Source organism: Balearica regulorum, chromosome 1 (genome assembly GCF_011004875.1).
Source record: "Balearica regulorum gibbericeps isolate bBalReg1 chromosome 1, bBalReg1.pri, whole genome shotgun sequence".
Classification (NCBI taxonomy): Eukaryota; Metazoa; Chordata; class Aves; order Gruiformes; family Gruidae; genus Balearica; species Balearica regulorum.
Genome location: NC_046184.1, coordinates 185,195,880 through 185,219,436, shown reverse-complemented (window position 1 = coordinate 185,219,436; position 23,557 = coordinate 185,195,880). Strand labels below are relative to the sequence as shown.

The 23,557-nt window shown below is 40.9% G+C and overlaps 1 protein-coding gene across 8 annotated transcripts in view; it reads right to left on the bottom strand.

Moving 5' to 3' along the window:
• AKAP11 (A-kinase anchoring protein 11) overlaps positions 1–21,811 on the bottom strand; it is a 48,912-nt gene extending 27,101 nt beyond the window's left edge. For 6 of the 8 annotated variants that reach the window (XM_075741757.1, XM_075741763.1, XM_075741758.1 and 3 more), the window contains exons 1-6: positions 21,721–21,811; positions 16,282–16,389; positions 7,164–7,280; positions 3,368–3,415; positions 1,788–1,922; positions 180–444 (exon numbers count right to left, since the gene is read on the bottom strand). In XM_075741757.1, coding sequence (XP_075597872.1) covers positions 180–444; positions 1,788–1,922; positions 3,368–3,415; positions 7,164–7,280; positions 16,282–16,341 — 625 coding nt within the window. In that variant the 5' untranslated portion in view covers positions 16,342–16,389; positions 21,721–21,811. Of the gene's footprint in view, positions 1–179; positions 445–1,787; positions 1,923–3,367; positions 3,416–7,163; positions 7,281–12,253; positions 12,332–16,281; positions 16,390–21,720 lie in introns of all 8 variants that reach the window. The other 2 variants (XM_075741759.1, XM_075741762.1) reach the window with 2 other exon arrangements.
• Between the last annotated feature and the right edge of the window lie 1,746 nt (positions 21,812–23,557).

Here is a 23,557-nt window from a genome sequence, read left to right as displayed (position 1 = left end):
GGTTATGAGTGGATAAATTGTTGTGAAAAGAACAGCAAAAAAAAAATTTCCAGTTGTACAATGCCCCTTTACAAAACATGATTAATGTAAAAAATTACTATTTATTTACATTTACTTTCTCATGAAAGCCTAAATTTCAAAAAACAATTCCAACAAGTCAACAGCATGCAAGAACTTACCAGCACTTTGTATCTTTGAAGGCTCATCTTCATCTAAGTGTTCAAAAGCAGTGACAAAATCATCCTCAATTGAAGAAACTGACTGATTAGTGTCATCATCTTCTCCATGGGATGTCTCTGTTTGATGTTTTTGCGACGATTTTATTTCCACTGCATATCTTATGCCTGTGGTATACTTGCTCAGCAAGGTAAATATATAATCAACTTTGATCCTTGGGAATGAAGGAGACAGTCTCATCACACAAAACACTTCAGGAAGCTGATTCTTGAAAAAGAGAGCAACAAGCAAACAAACATAACAACCTTGGAATGATTTCAACTGTCAGAAGTAACAAGGGATTCCTTCAATGCATTTTTATGAACAGTAAACAATTTACAAATATCTTAAAGAACACAAATGGAACAGTTTGTGTAGAGTGATAGTTAAAATAACTTACTCATTTGAGAAGGCTCTGGTGAGACCTTATTGCAGCCTTCCAGTACCTAAAGGGGGCTTACAGGAAAGCTGGAGAGGGACTCTTTATGAGGGCATGTAGTGACAGGACAAGGGGTAATGGCTTTAAGCTGAAGGAAAGTAGATTTAGACTAGATATTAGGAAGAAATTCTTTACTGTGAGGGTGGTGAGGCAGTGGCACAGGTTCCCACAGAAGCTGTGGATGCCCCATCCCTGGAAGGGTTCAAGGCCAGGTTGGATGGGGCTTTGGGCAACCTGGTCTAGTGGAGGGTGTCCCTGCCCACGGCAGGGGGGTCAGAAATAGATGTTCTTTGAGGTCCCTTCCAACCCTAACCATTCTGTGATTTTCATAACTTCTGCATTCTGAATAAATCATCGCAATAAAACAAGAGTCAGGGTTGTAGTACGCAACCTTTTTAATATGTACTCAATAATATACTAAAAAATGAACATTAAAAATCTGTAGAGGAAGACGGTATTTCAAAGTCTGTTTATGCTGAATAGTACTTCAGTTCATAGGTTACTTGCTTCTTCAACGTATTTTTTACCTTATATGCAACACAACTAGATTTAACATGCATGATTAGTCAATATGGCTTTAAGAAGTTTGCTTTAACAACATTTATAACTGGAAATAATATAATTAACAACATAATATTGAAAATAAAAATAATAGAAATTATATAATTAACAACATTTAGAACTGTAAATAATTTTTTAGTAAGAAAAGAGCCCACTGAGTTTTATGAACACCTGTCAATTTTAGGCACTTTTGTTTCAAGAAGAAAAGTCTGCAGAGGATGAAAGCTACATCTGAGCAGAGCAGAGAAAGATAACTTGACAAGTTTCATCTTCTTTCCAAACTAGCAGTGAAAAGGACTATAGTCTAGCAGAAGTATGGGATCTGCACCATAATTAAGTATTTCTTAAATATTTTCTGTTAATAATACAGCCCTTGAAAGTATCAAGTTTATTCTGAGATTTTCTAATACTCATTTTAAAGAAATCACAGAAGTATAACAACATTACTACTACTGTGGCTAAGATGGCCCAAAACCACAGGCAAGACAACGTGTGATATGACTGAACTCTTTATGAGGCCAAATATAATGCTTCTGTAATTAAGACATGCGAGAAGACACAAAATGTTTACCTGATGTTTCATGACATAAGGTTTTGCCAAGGTTTTCTTTACATCTTTCAGAAATATAACCTCATTTTCTTTTAGTTTGCACAACTGGAGCGATTTCAGAGCATCTGGGAGCTCTGCAGAAACAGCTGACAACTCCTGATTTAAATATACAAACACATTGAGAATACTAAGTGAAAAAAATAACATGTAAATGATAATAGGTTTGATCTCATATCCCCCCCCTAAATAGTAACAGCTGATAAATTTGGTAAAGCTTCTCTTTCCTCCCTTATTTCTTGCCCCATCCGCCACTTATTCTCTCAAACTGTGGTGTAAGGCCTGTGTAAACACTCATCTCTAGCTCACTGTTCTAACAAAAGAAGAAATTCCACTGTTTCTCAAGGGCCAGAAGAGGCTTAAAAGTCACAAAGGGGAATCCTGTAAGCACTGAAAAGCAGCTGCATGTCCTACAAGGTATGCAACTACAAAGAGAAGACTGAACTCGGCTAATAATGGTGCTCAATGGATCCTACATGCTCTTAGTGTGCTTCATTGGAATGCTGTTTTAGCCCACTATTACAAAAACAGGGACAAGGCACTTCTTTCAGCATGACTTTGGATAATTTACCTGTACAGAAATGGCCTATGAAAGATTTATGATTTTTTTTTAAAAAAAGTCTAAACACTACTGATCCATATGGTACAAAGCAAGTCTACATAAACTATTCAGCCCAATTTTGTCTAAATTTCATTTCACTCTAGAGAATCAAATAGTTCTTACCCATACTTGAAAGAATGTCTAGCACTATTATGATTTGATTAATTAGCAACACTGATACAACTCTGAGCACAAATGGACTGAGAGTTTCTGTTTTTCATTTTTAAACATCAGAAAACTATTACAGCAATCTCTGTCTACCAAGACGTAGACCAAAGTGCGGAGTTGCACTGTGAACATGTATGGTATGGGTTATACTGATGTGTAAATTGCATGGGAAGATTAAATCCTTAACTTCTTAAAACGGCATGGCACAACCCTGCTAGTTTGCTACACTTCCCCTTTTAAAAGAACATCTCTGGTTCTCCAGAATAGTATCTTAAGGTATAACCATAATACCGACTCCTGGTCCCCCATCAGCAATTCACAGCTAGCAGTCAACTCAGTAAAGTTTTAGCTTTGCAGATGACAATTGCACCATATTAATAAGCACAACTCTACTAAGGAGAAGGTTACAAACCGATACACACAGGTCTTTAACAAAAAAAACCCCAAAACAAAACACCCATCGACCCCCAAGAAACCTACACACACAACAAATGTCCACCCAGCCCCCAATTTCAGTAAGCTATTCCAGACTATTCCAATATAAAGACTGGCCCACATAATATTTTAAATACATATAAACCAATGACGACCATATCAAAATAATTATTTTTCAATCTTTCAATGATATTTAAAACTTAGGTTTTTAAATGCTCAAGATACACATATTTCATTTCTCGAACACCAAAATTCCTCCATCTAAAAAATTATGTACTACTTAGAAGAAATCACCAGTGCTGAAGAACATTGTTTTCCAATACAGAGATATATACTGTACCTGCAAATGAACAGTACCCATCTCTTCAGCAAAACCTATAAATGTAATCTGTAAAACAAATACATAAACATACTGAAGTACAGAAAAGAACTTTTTCATTTTCTGCAGATACTTAAGAGTTGAAAATTAAGCAAGCTTTACCATAAAGCTTCATTCTACTGCCATGAAAACCATACCTTAGCATAGCGTAGCTTGCTCAAACAGTAGCACATAGTCTTACATAAAGAACAGTACTGCTGTGCTATTTGACTTGTGAAAGGTCAGATAAAACTAAAGAGCACATATGTCATTTAAAACCCACTACACAGAAATTTTTGTAGTGGTGTATTGGCATTATACATTATACATTGAGCAACACATATAAGTCTCATTACATCTGTTAAAATAAACATGATTTTGCAAAGATCAGAGCTCATCTGTCCTTGCTTCAAGCTGGACAAATATCCAGTGTTCAGTTCAAGCCTGAAATCTGCCCATGGTAACTAACTCTGATGCATTTGGATATACCGAAGAGAGCATAATGCCAACACATTACACAGTTTACCATGTAAATTGATTAGTCTAAGGCCAAGACACAACAGATTACCTAAACCACATGTTTGCATGCAATATCCAAGTAGATAAACCCCTAAAGCAAAAGAATTAAAATATTCAGCACCTCCCCCCCCCAAAAAAAAAGTCTTCTCAGGCTCAGGAACCTGGAATGTGTCAGAAATGTCAGCTTTACCTCAGGTGTTTGTGCTTGTGGACAGAGGAAATATTTTATCACATATTCTCTCTCTCATCAGTCTACATGCGTCTTGTATTGTTCAACACAAACAGACCAAAGAGAGTCAGTATTTTCTCTTACCTTCATTCTTCAGTGTCAGATCATGATCTGTTTTACATCTATTACTCAAACTTCGTTTCAAATGTCAGATTTCCTCAGTTCTCATTTAGTATTTCCCTAATAACAAATCAATAGTGCATCTGCATGCTCAAAAAAAATTGCCAAAACATTTATTTTCAAAACAACATTGTAAGAAAATAAATTTTACTTCCATATTGTAGGTATGGAATAAAGCGCAAAGATTAAATACTTCCACTAATGTTTGGATTTAAGTTTGATATGGCTTGGATTAAATTATTTCAGAGCACTATGCAATAGACTGAATTTTATGTCCTGAAGTCGCAGCTCACACTAAATTTGTAGCAGCTACTCCCTGTTACTGTAAGTTGGTTCTCAAGTTTAAAAACAGTAAAAAAACATCACTATGTTTATAATCACTTAGTATTAACTGGTTCAGCTACTTCCTGGTGCCTACATAGAATCTATGAAAAGGACAAGTCTAGAAAATAAAACAGCTGAAAAACAAATCTGTTTTGAACTGTATTTGAGTTTTGAATTTGTTCTTTCAATGTGTGACCAAAATAAACCCCCAAACTTTCTTTTAATATGAAATCATATTCAAATGTTAAAATTGCTGACTTGTTCATTTCAGGGAGGTCTCATGCTGTGAATCTACTGTGCCCCCAAGAAAAGATCTTCCTGTTTACATCTACTTATCCTTATTTCAGTTATGACAAAATTATAAATGAAACAATGCTTTGTAGTAGCATTCCAAATAGCTCCAGACAAATTACAGGTCTCCAGCACCATATTCACTGTGTTAAATATGAAATGATCCTGTTTGAGCAAAGTACCCTTCAACTCCTACATCTTTTCTTCAAATCCTAAATCTTTTATCTGTATAGTATCTGCAAGACACCTTTCAACTTCTACATCTTTTTATCTGAACAGTACCTACAATATGAATTGAATTCCTCCACAGAAGAGGCAAAATAGCAAACAATTTAAAGGACCTAGAAAAAACCCTAGTTTTTTGAAGAACATTTTGGGAGGCTTTAGGGTTTGTTGCTGTTGGGGTTTTTTTGGTAAGTTTGGGGTTTTTTTTTAAATGGGTGTTTGCTCTTTTGACTTCTTACATGCCCTTTCCTCTTCCTCAAGATAATGATTCCAACCCTTTCCTTCTCCCGTGGGACAACCCATTCTGCAAAATAGGACAGTATGCAGGAGTCACAGCTTCACACAAATGAAGGCCAACCAGTCCATACATACACTGATGGGCCAGCAGACTGCTGCCAAAGAGACCACACCACTGCCAAGTCTACCTATTTTTGCCTCAGTGGCAAAAACACTAGTTTGGATTTCTTTATTGTACCCAAACTCTAGTTTTCACAGAAAAATAATCACCTTTTAAGACCTTGAACATAGCTGAAATTAGTACATCAATTCAAAAGTTGTTGGGGAGTAGGCCAGGGAGACAGAAAGGCCAACAGTTTGTAACACAAGCCTTTTCTTTAAACTAAAAATAGTGTATGAGACACTGCATTTGAAGGTTATCATAACCCACCGGTACAGAGGAAATGAATTAAAACGGTACAGGAAACCTAAATTCTGTTTTTTGTACGTCTGAGTAATTATCTTTGCAATCCTAACAATGTTCTTTTAGCATTACTTTGCATATGCGTGTCTTTCCCTATATTTTTTATAAGAAAAAAAATACCTGTTCTGTGGCAGGATATTAACCCTCCTACATTTCAACCAGAGGGCTCTTAACTGCTTGAGCTAATAAGGTAACTAAATATAGTCAGCTATCCTTCTCCATAGGGACCATCACTACAGGCATATAGAACACATTGCCAGCTATTTGTCAGGTATTTGCTACAGGAAAAAAGAAGGGGGGGAGGGGAGCAATGTGTGAGGGGTTTCATAGATTCTAGAGCATAGTCCATCTGAACAGACACAGACAAGCTTTTGGGCACTCCTCCACTGCTTAACTCTTCTTTTACCTCTGATCTGTCACAGCTCTCTATCTTTCACAAATTCAACTTCTTGCCTGCTCCCCAAACATTTCATACAGTCACAATCTCAACATCTAGCCAGTATCAAAAACCCTGGTGATATTCAGGCAATCCTAACTCATCCCTGTTGGTCACACAGTCTGCCTCTTTCCTTCCTCCTGCTACTCCTTATCCAATTACCAGTCTTCCCTAACCACCTCCTGAGTCTTTTTTGCTCCATTTCCCCCTATCTCAGCTCTTCTGCCTGGCCAGTTCAGGTCACCCTCTCCTCCTCTAAACTAGTCAGGCCTGTCAACTACTACTTAGTAGTCTTCTAAAACATGTAATATGAGATACATGGTCCACATTGCTTCTTATTTTTTCTTCTCCCTTTAGAAAAGCTGCCGTTAGTCTTGCAACAGCTCTAGTCATTCCTCCTCACAGCTTGAGACCTAGACAGTCCTGCATTCTGACCAGGTCTACTTCTCTTCTCTCCAGACCTTGCCCAGCTTTTAGCTCATTTGTATTAATGTAAAAAAAGTCCAGATCTGCAATGTTGAGCCTTAGAACACAGCTTTTAGAACACAGGGCAAACAAGAGCAATCACTTTATCTTCAGACCTGGATCAAAATGTTCTGCTACTTTGTTAGGATACTATCCATACAACCTGGATCACATGAGTGCTCACAAATCCAGTACACTCAGTTATAAAATTCTTACAAAATCAACCATTTGGGTTTTTTCCAGTTTCACAAATCCTACAAAGCAGAGAAATGTCACCTTGAAATGACATAGCTCTTTTCATGACTAAAGTGATTAAATTCAAGAATGATAGTAGGGGGTACAGATTTTATGGCCAGTAACTTGCAGTGTTGTTCACATTTACTATCCTGCAACTTCCCATACTGCTTCAAACTAAATAATTTTCTAGCATTGCCACAAAATACACATAAACAGTCAGGTTATGCCAAACCTCAATAAAATTCTCTTGTTCTTCCCGATTTAGACATTCCTCTGCTGATACATTGCATAATTCTTTTCTGCTGTGTAGCAGTGACTTCATAGAGTGCAGTACACCTTCACCAAAACTCTGAAAAACAATGACAAAAATATAAAACAAAAAAATGCATTTTCAGTTTTGGACAGAGGTTCTATCCATCTATCTCGTGCCCTCCATGGGTTTCCTTACTCTAAGTACTATTTCAAATTACTTTGAATAACTTTGCATATAAATCACCAGGTTTGAAGTTTAAATTTACTTCAGGACATGGAACTGAAACACTTGTTTTCTTCAAGCAATACTTTTATTCCAAAAGAAGCTGGCTATTCTGTATTTAAAAAAAAATAATAACGGTGAGAACATGCAGAGTTGGAAAAAAGAAACAAAAAGAAACAGATGAATCCAAGAAATCCAAGCACCATCTACTCCTTGCATCAAAGCCTCTATATGGAACTTTTCCATCAGCTTTCCCTTAAGAAGGATGAAAAGCAAATTTAGCCAAGAAAAGTAATGGAGGTAGTTTCAAAAGTCAGAGGGGAAGAAAACAAACAAACAAAAAACCCTCAAAAAATTCACACACATTCTCTTTTCCTATTCCTTGAAGAATATAAAACAACTGTAACTTAATCCCAGGCAAATACTTCTTGTAACATTTCTTATATTTACACTTATGGTGACATACATGCAAGAAACCAGAGATGGCTAAAAAAAGGCTTAAGAATCTAAGACTTTCTCCCAGTGCAACAAAGTGCAGCCGAACAAAGAATTATCATTGCTGGTATCTGAAGTTAAAGAAAACAAGACGACCAAAAAACAACAAAAAGTGGCTCACTCAGCTTGTAAAAAAGACAACATCCTCTCACTTGCTTTAGAAAGCTAGCAAACTTTTTTATTTATTTATTTTAAAATTGTCATCTTCTCTAGCAAGTTGTAAGGTTAAGAAAAAAATAAGATTGTGACATGGTTATAAATCGTTAATCTGGCTATTTATCCTCTACATGAATGCCTTGTTAAAAATGAAGTGAGAAACCCAGTGTGTCCAACTTATGACAAGTTATTTCAAATTTGCATAGCTTCTTAAACAATGGTGGAAGTGCTAGATAGCCAAATTTAGTTAGAAAATGTTTTGTGTTTCTGATACTCCCACAGCAAAAACAATCCCTTTATGGTAAAAAGTGATCTTACGTATTACAGTTAAACCTCAAGAAAGATTTCCTTTTTTTTTCCCCCCCTGTACAAAAAATGGTATCAAGTACTACTACATGGGAAGCCCAATTATTACAGCATGGCCAGTGTCACCATGCTTGTGCTCATGGTGACACAAAATTAGAAAAGCATTTCTAGAATGACTAGACAAAAGCAAAATAGAAACTTCATTTTGGGTTCCTTGAAATTACCAAAATGTATTTCAGAATGTTAGCAAACAAGGCCCAGACTACCACTCGGACAGCCAAGGCCAAGTGACATTAAAACAGTCAAGAGAGTCATTTTTATGGAAAAGTAACAGCTGAAGTATTTTAAAATACATTTAAGGCAATTATTGGGTCCTATGAAATAAATTAGTGAACCGTTCATTTAGTTTCCACTTTCATCTATTCCTTTGTCCCCACACGTTTAGTTGCAATTTACCTCCACACTTTAGTAACATATCTTTGTACCTTCCAAAGTATGCTGACAGTGTCTTGCTCTTTGATTGTCTGGATCTTCCAGATTTACAGGTGGCTGCAATACCAATATTGCACAAAGACTCTCTCCCAGTAATTCCCCCATTCACAAATGACTTTTGTATGAGATGAAGTCAAGCAAGCATGTTGAAATGTCTCATTTTCAGCTTCTACAATAACTTAATCAGTCACAGCACTCAAAACAGTAATTAAAAAAAAATCTGTAACCTGCTAATTTACTGCAGACCAACAATGATCCAGTTTGAGAAGGGCTTATCATTATTCACTAATAGTTAGGAGTTCTAAGGCTACAAACTACTACGTATACCTTATTTATAAGCAAGTATTTTTCCCTAATTTAACATTCTGAAAGAAAAGGCAAGATGGATAACTAGGGAGTATGTTATTAGGATCTACCAGAGTTGACATGAAGAAAAATTCAGGATTTTGGAGAATACAAAGTTGAAGTGGGAGAAAAAGAAATATGCAACAATTAGAAAAAATCTCCTTCAGGTCTGGAAGAACCAGCATACAAGACTACATGTAGGTCTGGTGGCGCAGTGATGGTGGCACTACATAACTGAAGAGATAAAATAACCATATTTTTAAAAAGGAGGAGGAACTAAGCAATGCATGTTTTTAAGATCATATTAATGAATATAAGAGTTCAGAACATGGAAAGAATAAAGATATGGAAATTAGGAGGCACAATACAGACATAGAGAAATGATCTCATCCACCTAGACTTCCACAGAAGTATATATACACTGAAATATATCAAGAGTTAATAAAACCAGTGTGGTGGATTGACCCTGGCTGGAGGCCAGGTGCCCACCAGAGCCACTCAATCACTCCCCCACCTTAACTAGTCAGGGGAGAGAAGGTATAACGAAAGGCTTGTGGGTCAAGATAAGGACAGGGAGAGATCACTTACCAATTATCATCATGGGCAAAACAGACTGAATTTAGAGGAAAAAATCATCTAATTTATTATCCAGCAGAACTGAGTAGAACAATGAGGAATAAAATCAAATCTTGAAATACCTCCCCCCCACCCCTCCCTTCTTCCCGGGCCTAACTTCACTCCTGGTTTCTACCTACTCCTCCCTCAGCGGCACAGGGGGATGGGGAATGGGGGTTGCACTCAGTTCATCACACAGTTTCTGCCACTCCTTCCTCCTCATGGGGAGGACTCCTCACACTCTTCCCCTGCTCCAGCCTGGGGTACCTCCCACAGGAGACAGTCCTCCACCAACTTCTCCAACATGAGCCCTTCCCATGGGTTACAGTCCTTCACGAACTGCTCCAGTGTGGCCTCTTCCATGGGATGAAGACCTTCAGGAGCAGACTGCTCCAGCGTGGGTCCCCCACGGGGTCACAAGTCCTGTCAGCAAACCTGCTCCTGAGTGGGCTCCTCTCTCCACGGGGCCACAGGTCCTGCCAGGAGCCTGTTCCAGCATGGGCCTCCCATGGGGTCACAGCCTCCTTCAGGTGCCTCTGCCTGCTCTCGCATGGGGTCCTCCACGGGCTACAGGGCGTATCTCTACACCCCATCATCCTTCCTCCATGGGCTGCAGGGGGACAACCCACCTCACCATGGTCTTCTCCACAGGCTGCAGAGGAATCTCTGCTCCAGCACCTGGAGCACCTCCTCCCCCTCCTTGTGCACTGACCTTGGTGTCTGCAGAGTTTCTCACATCTTCTCACTCCTCTCTCTGGGTGCAAAAGCTCCCTAGGTTGTTTATTTCTCCTTCTGAAATACGTTATCACAGAGGCACTACCACTGTCACTGATGGGTTTGGCCTTGGCCAGCTGCAGGTCTGTCTTGGAGCCGGCTGGCATCGGTTCTATCAGACACAGGGGAAGCTTCTAGCAGCTTCTCACAGAAGCCACCCCTGCAGCCCACCTGCTACCAAAACCTTGCCACGCAAACCCAATACAACCAGAAAAAGAGTACTAAAAGAGCTCTTTCTGGAAAAGAGGAATCTGACTGAATGGAGTTGGCAAAGGGGGTTTTTTGAGGATATAGTAGATGTAGGTCAGTAACCCAGTAACCAACTTCCTCAAAATTTATCTTGAGACTGAAATCAAGCATCATCATCATTAATAAATTTGGGAAGGAGGAGAGTAAATACGTAGATGAAATCTATGATAATTCAAAGTAAGCAGGTGTCATCAGTTAAAAGGACGAATAGCATATCACGCAAGAACAACTTCCCCAAGGTGAAAGTATTTTAAAATGCAACCGTATGAAGTACAAAGTTATGTCCTTAAAAACTAAAAGCAAGCTTCAAAATAGAATTGCAAATTCACAAGCTGGGAAATAAAAGACCTGAGTTGACTTCTTGATTGTGGTATAGTAATGAACAGTCAATACGATACACCACTGAAAATAGCAAACATGACCTTAGTACTCATCCTTCAGTGAAAGGACTGACATCAGAGTCACTGATAAATACATCCTGAGTAACTGCACATACAGTATCATCCACATGTAAAAAGAAGATTAACTCACAACAAGCACGGAAAGTAGGACTATGAAGGATAATCGCTGAAATGCAGAGGCTTTCATACAAAAGCAGACTAAAACCTTAGTTTACAGTTTCCAAAAACCAATGCTAACAGAGGACAGATCACCAACTGTAAAAACATTACGAGGGTGAACATCAGCAAAAGAAAAAAAAAAATATTAAGCTGCAGAATAATGATACCCATGAACAAACAGGTACAAATTTACTGTGGAATTCAGCCTGGAATTCCTAAGATTCTTATCTATTACAGCAGTGTGGTTCAAAAAGACTTAAAAACAGCAGTAGGTTTTGGGGTTTTTTTAATCTCCTCTCATTAATTGTGAGACTGTATTTAATAAATTTTTCATATTCTTATTGAAATTGTGCTTATGACAGCAAAGGACTAGACTCAATTTCAGAGAAATCCTCCTATCCAACAGATCATGAAAGCAAGTTCTCTCATAACCCCCATCTAGGAGACACTCACTTACATTAAAAACTAAAAACCAGCAAGTCCACAAGACTATCAGCTCAGTTTAGGTAAGGACAAGAGGTAATATTCAACAAAAGGATGTCACTTGGTTTTATTTGTTTTTATAAATAGTACAACTACTTCCAATATACATTGACGTATGGGCAAAACAAACCCAGGTAACCTATAAAGCTCTACCTACTAGGCCTGTGTACTCCTTCCTCACAAAAATTCCAAAGTCATGTCTGGCAAGAAATCCTATTTCAATAATGAGCACAAATTTCGAACCTACTAAGTTGTACAAGGGGAAAAAAAACAAATATCCTCAAATGTGCGCAGAGCAAGACAGTCCTGAACAATAAAAATCCTTGTCATGCCTCTAGCTCAAATAAGGAATTGAAAGTTTTGCATTTTCACCTCTGTGATCAGCAAATCAACAAGTCATTATCTATGGATCCTTATCTATGGATTCTTCACAGTACACCAGAGGAAATTCTACACTAATTGGTCTCACAAACTATGTTAAACAGCTGCTCCCTAACATTTCAAACAACCTACAAACCTGTAAGATGACACGATCTGCAGAGAAATAAAGTCCAGTGCTGGAGAGTCATGTTTACTCTGCTCTTAAGTAACAAAACAGCTCTTCCTAATTTCATGTCCTGTAAGATTTAAATGGATTGAATATTTTGCAGTCAGGAGCGATGCATCCCAACAAAGAGGAAGTCAGGCAAAACCACAGGAGGCCTCCATGCATGAACAAGGAGCTCCTGGACAAACTCCAACACAAAAAGGAAGCCTACAGAGGGTGGAAGCAAGGGCAGGTAGCCTGGGAGGAATACAGAGAAACTGCCCAAGCAGCCAGGCAGCAGGTTAGGAATGCTAAAGCCCTGATAGAATTAAATCTGGCCAGCAACATCAAAGGCACAAGAAAAGCTTCTATAGGTATGTCAGTGATAAAAGGAAGATGAAGGAAAATGTGGGCCCCATCCAGAGGGAAACAGGAGACCTGGTTACCCGGGATATGGAGAAGGCTAAGGTACTCAATGACTTTTTTGCTTCATTCTTCACTGGCAAGTGCTCTAGCCACACCGCTCAAGTCGCAGAAGGCAGAGGAAGGGACTGGAACAATGAAGACCCACCCACAGTAGGAGAAGATCAGGTTTGAGACCATTTAAGGAACCTGAAGGTGCACAAGTCCATGGGACCTGATGAGATGCACCCCCGAGTCCTAAGGGAACTGGCAGATGAAGTGACTAAGCCACTCTCCATCGTATTTGAGAAGTCGTGGTAGTCCAGTCCAGTTCCCACTGACTGGAAGAAGGGAAACATAACCCCCAGTTTTAAAAAGGGAAAAAAGGAAGACCCAGGGAACTACAGGCCAGTCAGTCTCACCTCTGTGCCTGGCACGGTCACAGAGCAGATCCTCCTGGAAACTATGCTCAGACACATGGAAAACAAGGAGGTGATTGGTGACAGCCAACACGGCTTCACTAAGGGCAAATTGTGCCTGACAAATCTGGTGCCCTTCCACGACGTGGTTATAGCGTTGTGGAAAAGGGAAGAGCAACTGACGTCGTCTACCTGGATTTGTGCAAAGCATTTGACACTGTCCCCCATGACATCCTTGTGTCTAAATTGGAGAGACAGGGATTTGACAGATGGACAACTCAGTGGATAAGGAATTGGCTGGATGGTCACACTCAAAGAGTTGTGGTCAATGGCTCAATGTCCACAAGGAGATCAGTAACGAGTGGCATTCCTCAGGGGTTGGAATTGGGACTTGCACTGTTTAACATCTTTGTCAGCGACATGGACAGTGGGATCAAGTGCACCCTCAGCAAGTTTGCTGACGACACCAAGCTGTGTGGTACGGACGACACGCTGGAGGGAAGGGATGCCATCCAGAGGGACCTTGACAGGATTGAGAGGTGGGCCCGTGCGAACCACATGAAGTTCAACAAGGCCGAGTGCAAGGTCCTGCACGTGGGTCAGGGTAATCCCAAGCACAACTATAGGCCGGGCAGAGAATGGATTGAGAGCAGCCCCAAGGAGAAGGACTTGGAGGTGTTGGTGGATGAGAAGCTCAACATGAGCCGGCAGTGTGCACTCACAGCCCAGAAAGCCAACCGTGTCCTGGGCTGCATCAAAAGCAGTGTGACCAGCAGGTCGAGGGAGGTGATCCTGCCCCTCTACTCTGCTCTCGCGAGACCCCACCTGGAGTACTGCGTCCAGCTCTGGGGTCACCGCTACAAGAAGGACATGGAGCTGTTGGAGCAAGTCCAGAGGAGGGCCACAAAGCTGATCAGAGGGCTGGAGCACCTTTCCTGTGAGGGCAGGCTGAGAGAGTTGGAGTTGTTCAGCCTGGAGAAGAGAAGGCTCCGGGGAAATCTAATTGCAGCCTTCCAGTACCTAAAGGAGGCCTAACAGGAAAGCTGGAGAGGGACTGTTTAAAAGGGCATGGAGTGACAGGACAAGAGGTAATGGCCTTAAACTGAAGAAGGGTAGATTTCGATTAGATATTAGGAAAAAATTCTTTACTGTGCGAGCAGTGAGGCATCGGAACAGGTTTCCCAAAGAAGTTGTGGATGCCCTGTCCCTGAAAGCGTGCAAGGCCAGGTTGGATGGCGCTTTGGGCAACCTGGTGTAGTGGAGGGTGTCCCTGCCCATGGCAGGGGGGTTGGAACTAGATGATCTTTGACGTCCCTTCCAACCCAAACCATTCTATGATTTTATGATTTCATAAGAATGGAAACTTAGGCTTTAAATGTGCATACCACAACCATGCACTGACTTCTAAGAGATGCTACTGCAATAACTCCTGTTAAGTATTACAAAGTATTACAAAGAGGATATAAATCAGACCTCAAACTGTGACTCAACAGAATATAAAACATAGTGCGATTCTGACCACCCTCCTGCCTGGCTCTGTGAGAAAGTTCCACACTACAATCTAAGTAGCTGCCCCTCAGGGAAAAATCAAGAGAAGGCAGCCACAAACCAGAACATTGTGAGTCTGGCTGTATGAAAATGTAGAATTCTACAAGATACCAGAGAAGGGTCAAATTCATGTTCCTAGAACCACACAGTCCAGAACATTCAATAGCAATTAACAGAGCATTCCATGGAGCTAATATTTTAGGCAACCATTAGAATCACTGAGGAATTACTGATCACTATCGTTATTAGAAAGATGTTTCTACAACCCAAACATCTAAAAACCAGGGGGGAGGGTGGGTGGGTTGGTTTGTTTGTTTTGTTTTTGAAGTTGAAGGAAAAAAAACAAAGGCAGACAAAAAAAGTCCTCTAAAATCCACTTTATGTTCAGGTTAAGAATGCAAAATGACTTGACTGTAGTTAAAGAACCCTATTCTGCTGGAGGTTTCTCATAAACCAATAAAATAAAAGGTTTCCTACTGTGTGTCTTAAAGAATACCACACCCATAATTACAAACTGCTTAAAGTATGGCAGTTAACATTCCATATCAGGACCTGGAACATCTCATTACCTGCCTGGCAGTCCCATAATGCTTACCTTTGCCTTCAAGCAGTTCCTACAGGACCTATACCACAGACACTGTTTCCTTAAAACAAGAAAATTTGCTTATGGAATAAAATAATACAATTTCCATGTGACAAGATACTTCCTTGCTCAATTTCTCGTCCTAAACATTGAACACACTTGTAAGTAAAGAATTTATTAGTAACCAAGAAAGACTGAGAAAAATACTCATCTATATTCAATGATTATGATTGGATAAATAAATTTGTTCCTTCAGGATAAATTCCAACTTTCATTTGAGTAAGTGCTTACAGAAGTTGCAAGAAAATTTGAGGAAGAGTATTTTTGTTCTCCAAGATAAAGTATAATTACTGTTAAACCCCCCCACTAGTATCTTTTTCCTAAGTGCTAGACATATTTTTCACCAAAGCACTGCCTACAAGTTCATGAAAACACAAGGATAAGCCAGTCAAGAAACCGATATATAAAGATAAAGCTATTACAGTAAGCCCTAACACAGACGTCACAGAGCAGTTTTCAATGAAAGCTACATATTTATATTGTCATTTATTACACATAAACTTGAAAAATCCGTGCTCAACACAGAAGCTATACTCCAACTAACAAGGCAAAATCTAGTAAATACATCATGAATTCATCGTACTGCCTTAAAACAAAAGGCAAAGACAAAAGCATGCACTCCTTCCTTAAATTAATCTGTCTCCCAGTTCAACCATGCTAAATATGCCAAAGCATAAAGCAAAGGCAGTTTCTCCTTGCAACGTTAGACAACCAAAGTGAAAACATACAAACAACCCCCCAAAACTCAGAAACAGAAAAAAAAAAAAAACAACCAAACCTACCAATTCACTTGGTTCGTTATTAGGCTGTTGCAATAAAGATCGAAAAGCTCTGAAATAATTTTTTTAATACATATAATTACCTTTTTCACAGATATTCTTGGTTTCATTCGATTGCCCTGAGCCCTGGCGTACATTTCCATGATTTTACCACTCTCAGTATTCGATGAAAGAAGTCAGCTCAAAAACACCTACGAAAAACATTTATACTTTATTATTTTAATGTTTCCCCATTTAGTTTGGGTACATTTTGAAAATGCAAGTAGACAAAACAAGAACAAATAAAAACAATTAAAAAGCATTTTAAAACTAAGAAAGATTAAACAGCATACCATCCATACTCATTGCTGCTTTTGAAAAAGTATTGCCTTAACAATTTTTAAAATTATGCACAAAATAGAAAACACGCACCTTACAGTTTGTTCCAAAATTTTTCTTTAACTAGATTTCAATCTGCAAGGAGCAGCAGCGGCGGGGGGGAACATTACATGAACTATTGTTTCACTATCACTGATACTCTGGTGAAGTTACCAGCAGATTCCTGTACCGTACAGCACACTGGAACTACCCTCCAACAATCTCGAGAGTAAAATGTACTAATTACCCACTCAACCAACCGGCCTATTTATTTCTGTCAACTCTAAGTACTACAGACAAACACGTGACTCCTGTTTAGGCTAACATCTATCAACAATCTTGTTCTCTGGCACTGCTCTGGGCAGTCCTGTCTCTGCTAGCAAAACACAGGCAACCAAAGATGCATTTCCCAGCTCTCTTATTTCACCAAAGTAGGTCAGAAGAGTTTCTGCTACCCTTATTGACCTTAAGTCTAATTCTAACAAGAACAGACAAAAAAACCCCAAAGAAATAAAAAAAAGTTTTTCAAGTTTCCCTGTTTAATCAGCAGCAATGAAAAGAAACAGAATAATCTAGTTTGTTTCATTCATCTCTACACACCCCAAAACAGGCAATAAATATAGGGTATTAATAAAAACAGAAAGCATGTGCTGGGCTACTAATTCTATGGAAGTTTTAATACTTCATCCTTTCCCATGGTCACACTGTTTAGCCAGGAAAAAGAACTCCTAGACTATCCAAAATAAACCAGGTAGGGAGCAAACAAATGTAAAAATGATTGCAAAATAAAAAATAAACACCAAGATATCAGAGTACAGGTTTCCTCTGCACAACTGACCGGCTTGGTTTACTCAATCTCAAGTATATATTTAACCTTTATATGGGAAAGAAATCTTTGTATGTGTTTGTTCTTGGGTATATGTAATTTAAATAAAATGATGAGTAGTGGCATCAAGTAATTGTATTCTTCATCCTCCCCTTGCAGCACCTATAAAAGTAAATCCTCCTCAAGAACACAATAGCAAGAGATTATTAGGCACATCTATTCACATTCCACTTTGATTTCTGCCTTCCTTCATAAACATGAACTTGCTATAATCTTAGGAAAAAGCTACACTTATGTAAATAAACTGCAACATATTAATCTCTGGAACATAGCATCTTTAACAGGATATCTGAAGTTTGGAAAATTAATACAATGACATGAAGCAGCTAGGTATATGTTACACAGATTATATATATTATATATTATAAATACAAATAAAAAGCTCAAATCATAGCAAACTTCTGTGGATGGAAAATTAAAAAACACAGCAATGCTTCTGTAGAGACTCCTGTGTTTAAAAAAAAGCCATTAAACAATATCAAGCAAGAAAAAGAAACCCACCTCACTTGTCCCTACTGCTCTATCTTAAATGGTTAATCCACTCTGTTAATCTAATCATATCAGGGAAGTACTTTTAGACACATCCTTGTCCTAAGAAGAGACATTTATGGGAAAAGCCAGTTTCTCACACAGCATCAAGTCAATTACCTGAGCTCTACATTTTCGGATTGACCACTCTGTGCGGCAAAAATCCGGCACAGCAAAATCACGGAGATTACTCCATAACCACGTTGGGTCCGACAGTATTTACTCAGGCACAGCAGTCTACAGTTACGTTGCCTTCAGGCAGTACGTTAAGTATGTTCCTGCAGCATCAACTAATAAACTCCAGAGACCAGAGCATCAACACAGAACCACCTGCAGTGTCACCTACCTCACGAAATCAACAGTCTTGTACATCACACTACAAAGACTCTGAAAGACGCTGGATATAAACTAGTGGTTTATCAACACAACCCCATAACAACTTTGTCTTGCCTGCATCCTGTCCTTCAGTACTTGAATTACACAGGTTCTCTTCACCACCTATAGCATATCAGCTCTCCGTCATCCATTTCAGAGAAATCTGAAGGGTCCCACTTGTCCAACAATGCAACAAAACCTGAAAGGGTTCATTTTAATACATAAAATTATTATCCATTTTCAAAAGAACAACAGTCCAATCATCTGAGAAGTACCAAAACTTTAAAACTAACTGGAAAGGAAATGAAAGTACTGACAAACAAAACAGCCTGGAAATAGCTCATTTCTTGTGTAAATAAAACCTACTGTTTAAAATTATTTTTACTTCTGCATATTTTATTTGACTATTAAATTTGATTTCCTCCTACTGAAAACTCAAAACAAAAAAGAGGGGAATAAATGGCAGAAGTATCACTTGTAAGCAGAATAGGACTTTCCTGTTACTGAGTAACTATCAGTAGACACCAAAAAAAAGAAAAAAATGATCATGCAAATAACTGATAAATACCCACGCTAAGTTTAACCATCTTTACCTTTCTAGCAAGTTCGATCACCTTAAATCCATTTTTTCAGTGACTTGCTGAGAAACACCATTCTCATCAGACCACGTAATACGCACTTAGTTAGCTTTTCCAATGAATGTACGCAAGGAGCAAAATTAAACAGTAAAATCAGCTTAAGGGAATCCAACGGGAATTCCGTCATGGATTTCATCTCTTTGTATAAATTTATCCCCTGCCTAAATTTATTAAGTCACTGTATATTGACAATCATTAGCTGACAGAAAGGAAGAAAATTTATCTTTTGTCTGTAAAGTGCAAACGTGCTGAGTAAATCTCTTAAATAGCTATACAGGCATATATGTACATGTGCACATCTATGTTAAATGCATACAAGGACATGAGGAATTTGAATCATACAGGCAATAAATTTGAACTATATTATTAACTTATTAAATTTTATTTCAAGTAAAAGATTCTAGCTGAGGATAACAGTCTATCTATGATGATGTTTCAAGAAAGTATTTTTACTGTAGTAGTGCAAAAAAAAAAAAAAAAAAAAAAAAAAAAGAGACATATTTATTTTCAAGCAACACAATGACCTGAAGCAGCCAAAAGACCTTTGATGATGATTTACCAAAGCCAGGTTTAACCAAATATTGAGCTGTGGAAGATTGATTCCAAATACAAATTTAAAAATACCTCAAAACCAATACGCACTCTTTTGCAACCTTAGCAAAACAATTGCTGTTGAAAACCAAATGAAACAAGCCTACACCAACAAGCAGGCAGAATACTCTAACGGATCCTTTTCTATTTCTCATTTCTGATATTTATCACTTTCACTAATTGGAATGGCAGCCTTGAAATGACAAGTTGTCTTTACCACAGCTACATTCACACTAAGAAAAGGAGGGGTGCAGGTGGGTTAAGGAACACATCTCTATTGGTCAGCATTAATAATAATTATGAAAGGCAGAATTTTCTTTTCCTTTTTTGGTTCCAACTGTTTTACATTGTATTTTTGCTTCAGAGAGGCATGACATGAATACCAAGCTTCACCATTTTCAAAAGAATCCTTCATTTCCTCTGCCTAGATCACTGCTAAAACTCATTGCACCCCCTTTGCCCCCAGTCCTGGGTCTGGATTCTCAAATACAGCTTGAGAAAAAAATTACTATTCGTTGTACCAGAAATAGGTCTAGATCTTGTGGTTTATGCAATTAAGTTTCTGTATTTTATTTTGGTGTGTATTTTGTACACAATACAACTAAACCAATTAAGCTGGGGGGTGTATTATTTTCTAAGCAGTAGCATTTCCTCACACAATCTTATTTCCCCTTAGAGAAAACCTGACCAGAGAATATCTTGTTTAGGAGGTATCTTTTATTTTTCCCACATTATATCATACCACATATTAACAGAAAGAGGGAATAATCCAATCTATTTTATTATTTTTCCACACTGAATAAGACTTTCCACCACTATACTTCTTCAACTGCCAACAGAATCCCTGAAGGATAAGAAATTGCAAGACATAAACCAAGACGGCCTAATTCCACTACCATGCCTCAGAAAATCATCTTGCCTGCAGACCAAGAAACTCACCTGGACAAATGGGACCAACATTATTTTATAATAATGAATTAATTTCTCAAGAATTCATTAAATATTGGCAGTATCTATCACTAATGGCTAACTAAAATTCTGAAATAATCTTGCAAATATGAACCACCTTAAGAATCTTCCTAAGTGTAATATGGACAAATTAAGCATATTGTGTTACCATTGATTTTAGTACCACTGATCTTTTCCAGATACAATAGAACTTGTATTTTCCTTATCTCACTCTGGTAATATCTCAGGGCTTCAATACAAGGGCTACAATATCAGATCTACAGTTCATAACTCTCCCTCCCACCTTTGGATACTGGTGGAAACTAGAGAAAGATATTTAAGTCGCTATAAAAACAGACTCTCAAAAGAGCCAAGAACATAAACGAGCAATACTCGTTGTTTCTCCTCCCTTCAGGGAGGAAAGGAACTGGGAGGAGGAGGGGGAGGAGACACTTTTAAAAAGCGAAATGTTCAGAATGGAGTAAACTTATTTAACCCATATGCGTCAACCACAAGCCAACCAATCCAGGAGGCTGCAATGCGAACTTCTTTAGCCTCCGTGCATCAACCACAACACCACAAGCACGAGTCAGTCTCCAGCCGAGACTGCAGACAGCCCCAGCCGAGGGGGTGACCGGACTTCCCACCAGGGCGCTCCACCGGCGGGCCTTCGGCGTAGGCCGCCGCTCCTACCAAGGGGCACTCCGGGAGGGAAAGAGGGATGTTACGAACACTGCCCCCACCCCCCCCACACCCCCCGCCGCCCCTGGTCTTGAGGCCAAATCGCAGCGTTACCCCCGCGGTGTCCCCGCTCCGTGCTGCGGCACTGGGGCATCCCAGGCGGCGCGGCCTCCAGCCCCCACCCGCGCCCTCCCCTCAGGTGTGCGCACGCCGCCGCGGAGGACCCGCCGGGCCCGTGAGGAGATGCGCTGCCCGAGGCCACACAGAGCCCCCTGGGGTGGCGCCAGCAGCGCCTCCTCCCCGCAGGGAAGGGCGGCGGAGGATGCTCTGCCCCTCCTCCGCCGCCCCCCCGAGAGCGGGCCACCTGTGGGAGCGAGCCCCGCCTGACAGGCCGGGAGGCTGCGCCCCGCCCTCAGCGCTGCCCCCCGCCCTGCGCGGGGACGGAAGCGGCGGGCCCCTCGCCCCCTCCCAGCAGGACAGCGGGGGATGGTGGAGGGGGAAGAGCGGGCGGCCCATACCTGACTGACTCCTCAGCACCCGGCACCCGCAGCCATTTCACCGCCACCAGCAACGGAGCGAGCGAGCGCCCATCCCGGCCTCGCCGCCCCCATCGCCGCCTCGGCTCAGCGCCCCTGGGCCGCCCCGCCCCACCCTCTCCTGCCCCGCCCCCGCCGCGCGCCTCCGCTCTCGCGACGCTTGCCACCAAACCCACCCCTCTACCCCACGCAGCCTCGCGCGTCTCCGGAGGCGGGAGGGCATCACGTGGCGGCTGCGGCTGCCGCTGCGCTCCCATTGGCGAGAATTGGAGACCGCCCCGGAAGGGGCCTTGGGAGGGCGGGGGTGGTGCTGGGTGATTGCGCGCGGCCGCTGTCTTTGCTCGAGCTCGCTGTGGCGGGTGCGCGCGCTGTTTCTGGCCTTTACTGGTCTCCGGGGCCCCGGCGGTGTTGCCGCACTCCCCTCTCGGAAGAGAAGCCCAGCTTGTGCCTGCCTGGCCGTGAGAGGGACAGCCCGCCTGTCCCTGTCAGGTCTGCCCAGGTGCTCTCACGGAGGGGGCGTAGGCTGGGTGGAACTGTTCCCCTCCCGCCGAGGAGCCTCTGCAGGCAGGCCTGCTCGGTCCCGAACACCGCAGCAGGGTGGGTCGGCACAGTCACCATCAGGATCCGCTCTGCGGCAGATGCGTGATGCATCGCAGAGCTTGGCACTCTTTTCTGTGTAGTTACAGCCTTTGCAAGGCCCTGGGGAAGTTGTGTACTAAACTCGGTCTGCCCAGGGGTGAGGGGGGGTAGACTTGAGAGGTAGGTGGGTCTTTCCTGCCTAGTCAGTCTGGACCGAAGGCCTGCCTTCTGGTTGTTCGTGAAAGTCTCATTTAAGGCTTGTTTTCCAGCTGGCTGGCTGGCTCAGCAGGGTGGATGGGTTAGAGGCTAGAGTCTGGTTTTAGTCAGACAAGGCACAGACAGAGGCCTGTCAAACCCTGTCTCAAAGTCCTATGGCCTTACTACTCCTTTTTGCTGCCAGACTGCCCTGTACATCAGGTGTGCTATTTACCCCAGCAAATACGCAATTGATTTTCAAGTCCTCATGAGTTATGATGGAGATGTGTATTTAACCATACGTGCTGTTGGGCCCTGGGATTCCCTTCTGTTAGCATGGAAACAGTAGTCGCCTGTAGTTTCCCAGCATTACTCCATTTCAGCAGCAGCTCCTTCAGACACTAACCTGACAACGACGACACAAATGAGGAAGTGTGTTGAATGATACGTGATGGATAGCTTTAACACTGTCAGCTAAGAACTCTGTCCCTCTCCAACAGAGAGACAGAATCCAGGCAGACCTTTCTGACACGGCACATGAGAGTGAAGCTCGGGTGGAGGAGCAACAAAACCAGAATTCCACCATGACTACAGGCACAGATCAGGTGGCGCGTGGTTGCAACAGCTTCTGGAAGACAGAAAAGAGTGATCCTCCAAAGCTGAATTCAGCAAGAATCCAAAACTTTGTATACTGGGAGAGGGGATAGGGAAGGAAAATAAAAATCACAAAATGATGCCTTGTAGCTTTTTCAGTACTGGAGGGTTTCAAAGTCTAACCTGCCCACATTACTGAGAGAAAGACAAACAGAACCTATCCTGGCTTCCTTATCAGTTGCATTTTTCGTCTGGGTACCACCTGAGCCCTATAAAAAGGATGTAAGAATTTTTGCTGCTGGATCTCCATTACTTTTCCAGATAATTCCTGCTTCTGTTTTTACTTAAACTGTGGGTTTTCTTTCTGTTGAGTACTTGATCATAGGCTGTTTCTGGGCTGTGTAATCATTTTAGACGCTTTAGAAGTCAGAGGATGCGTATTGACTCAGTC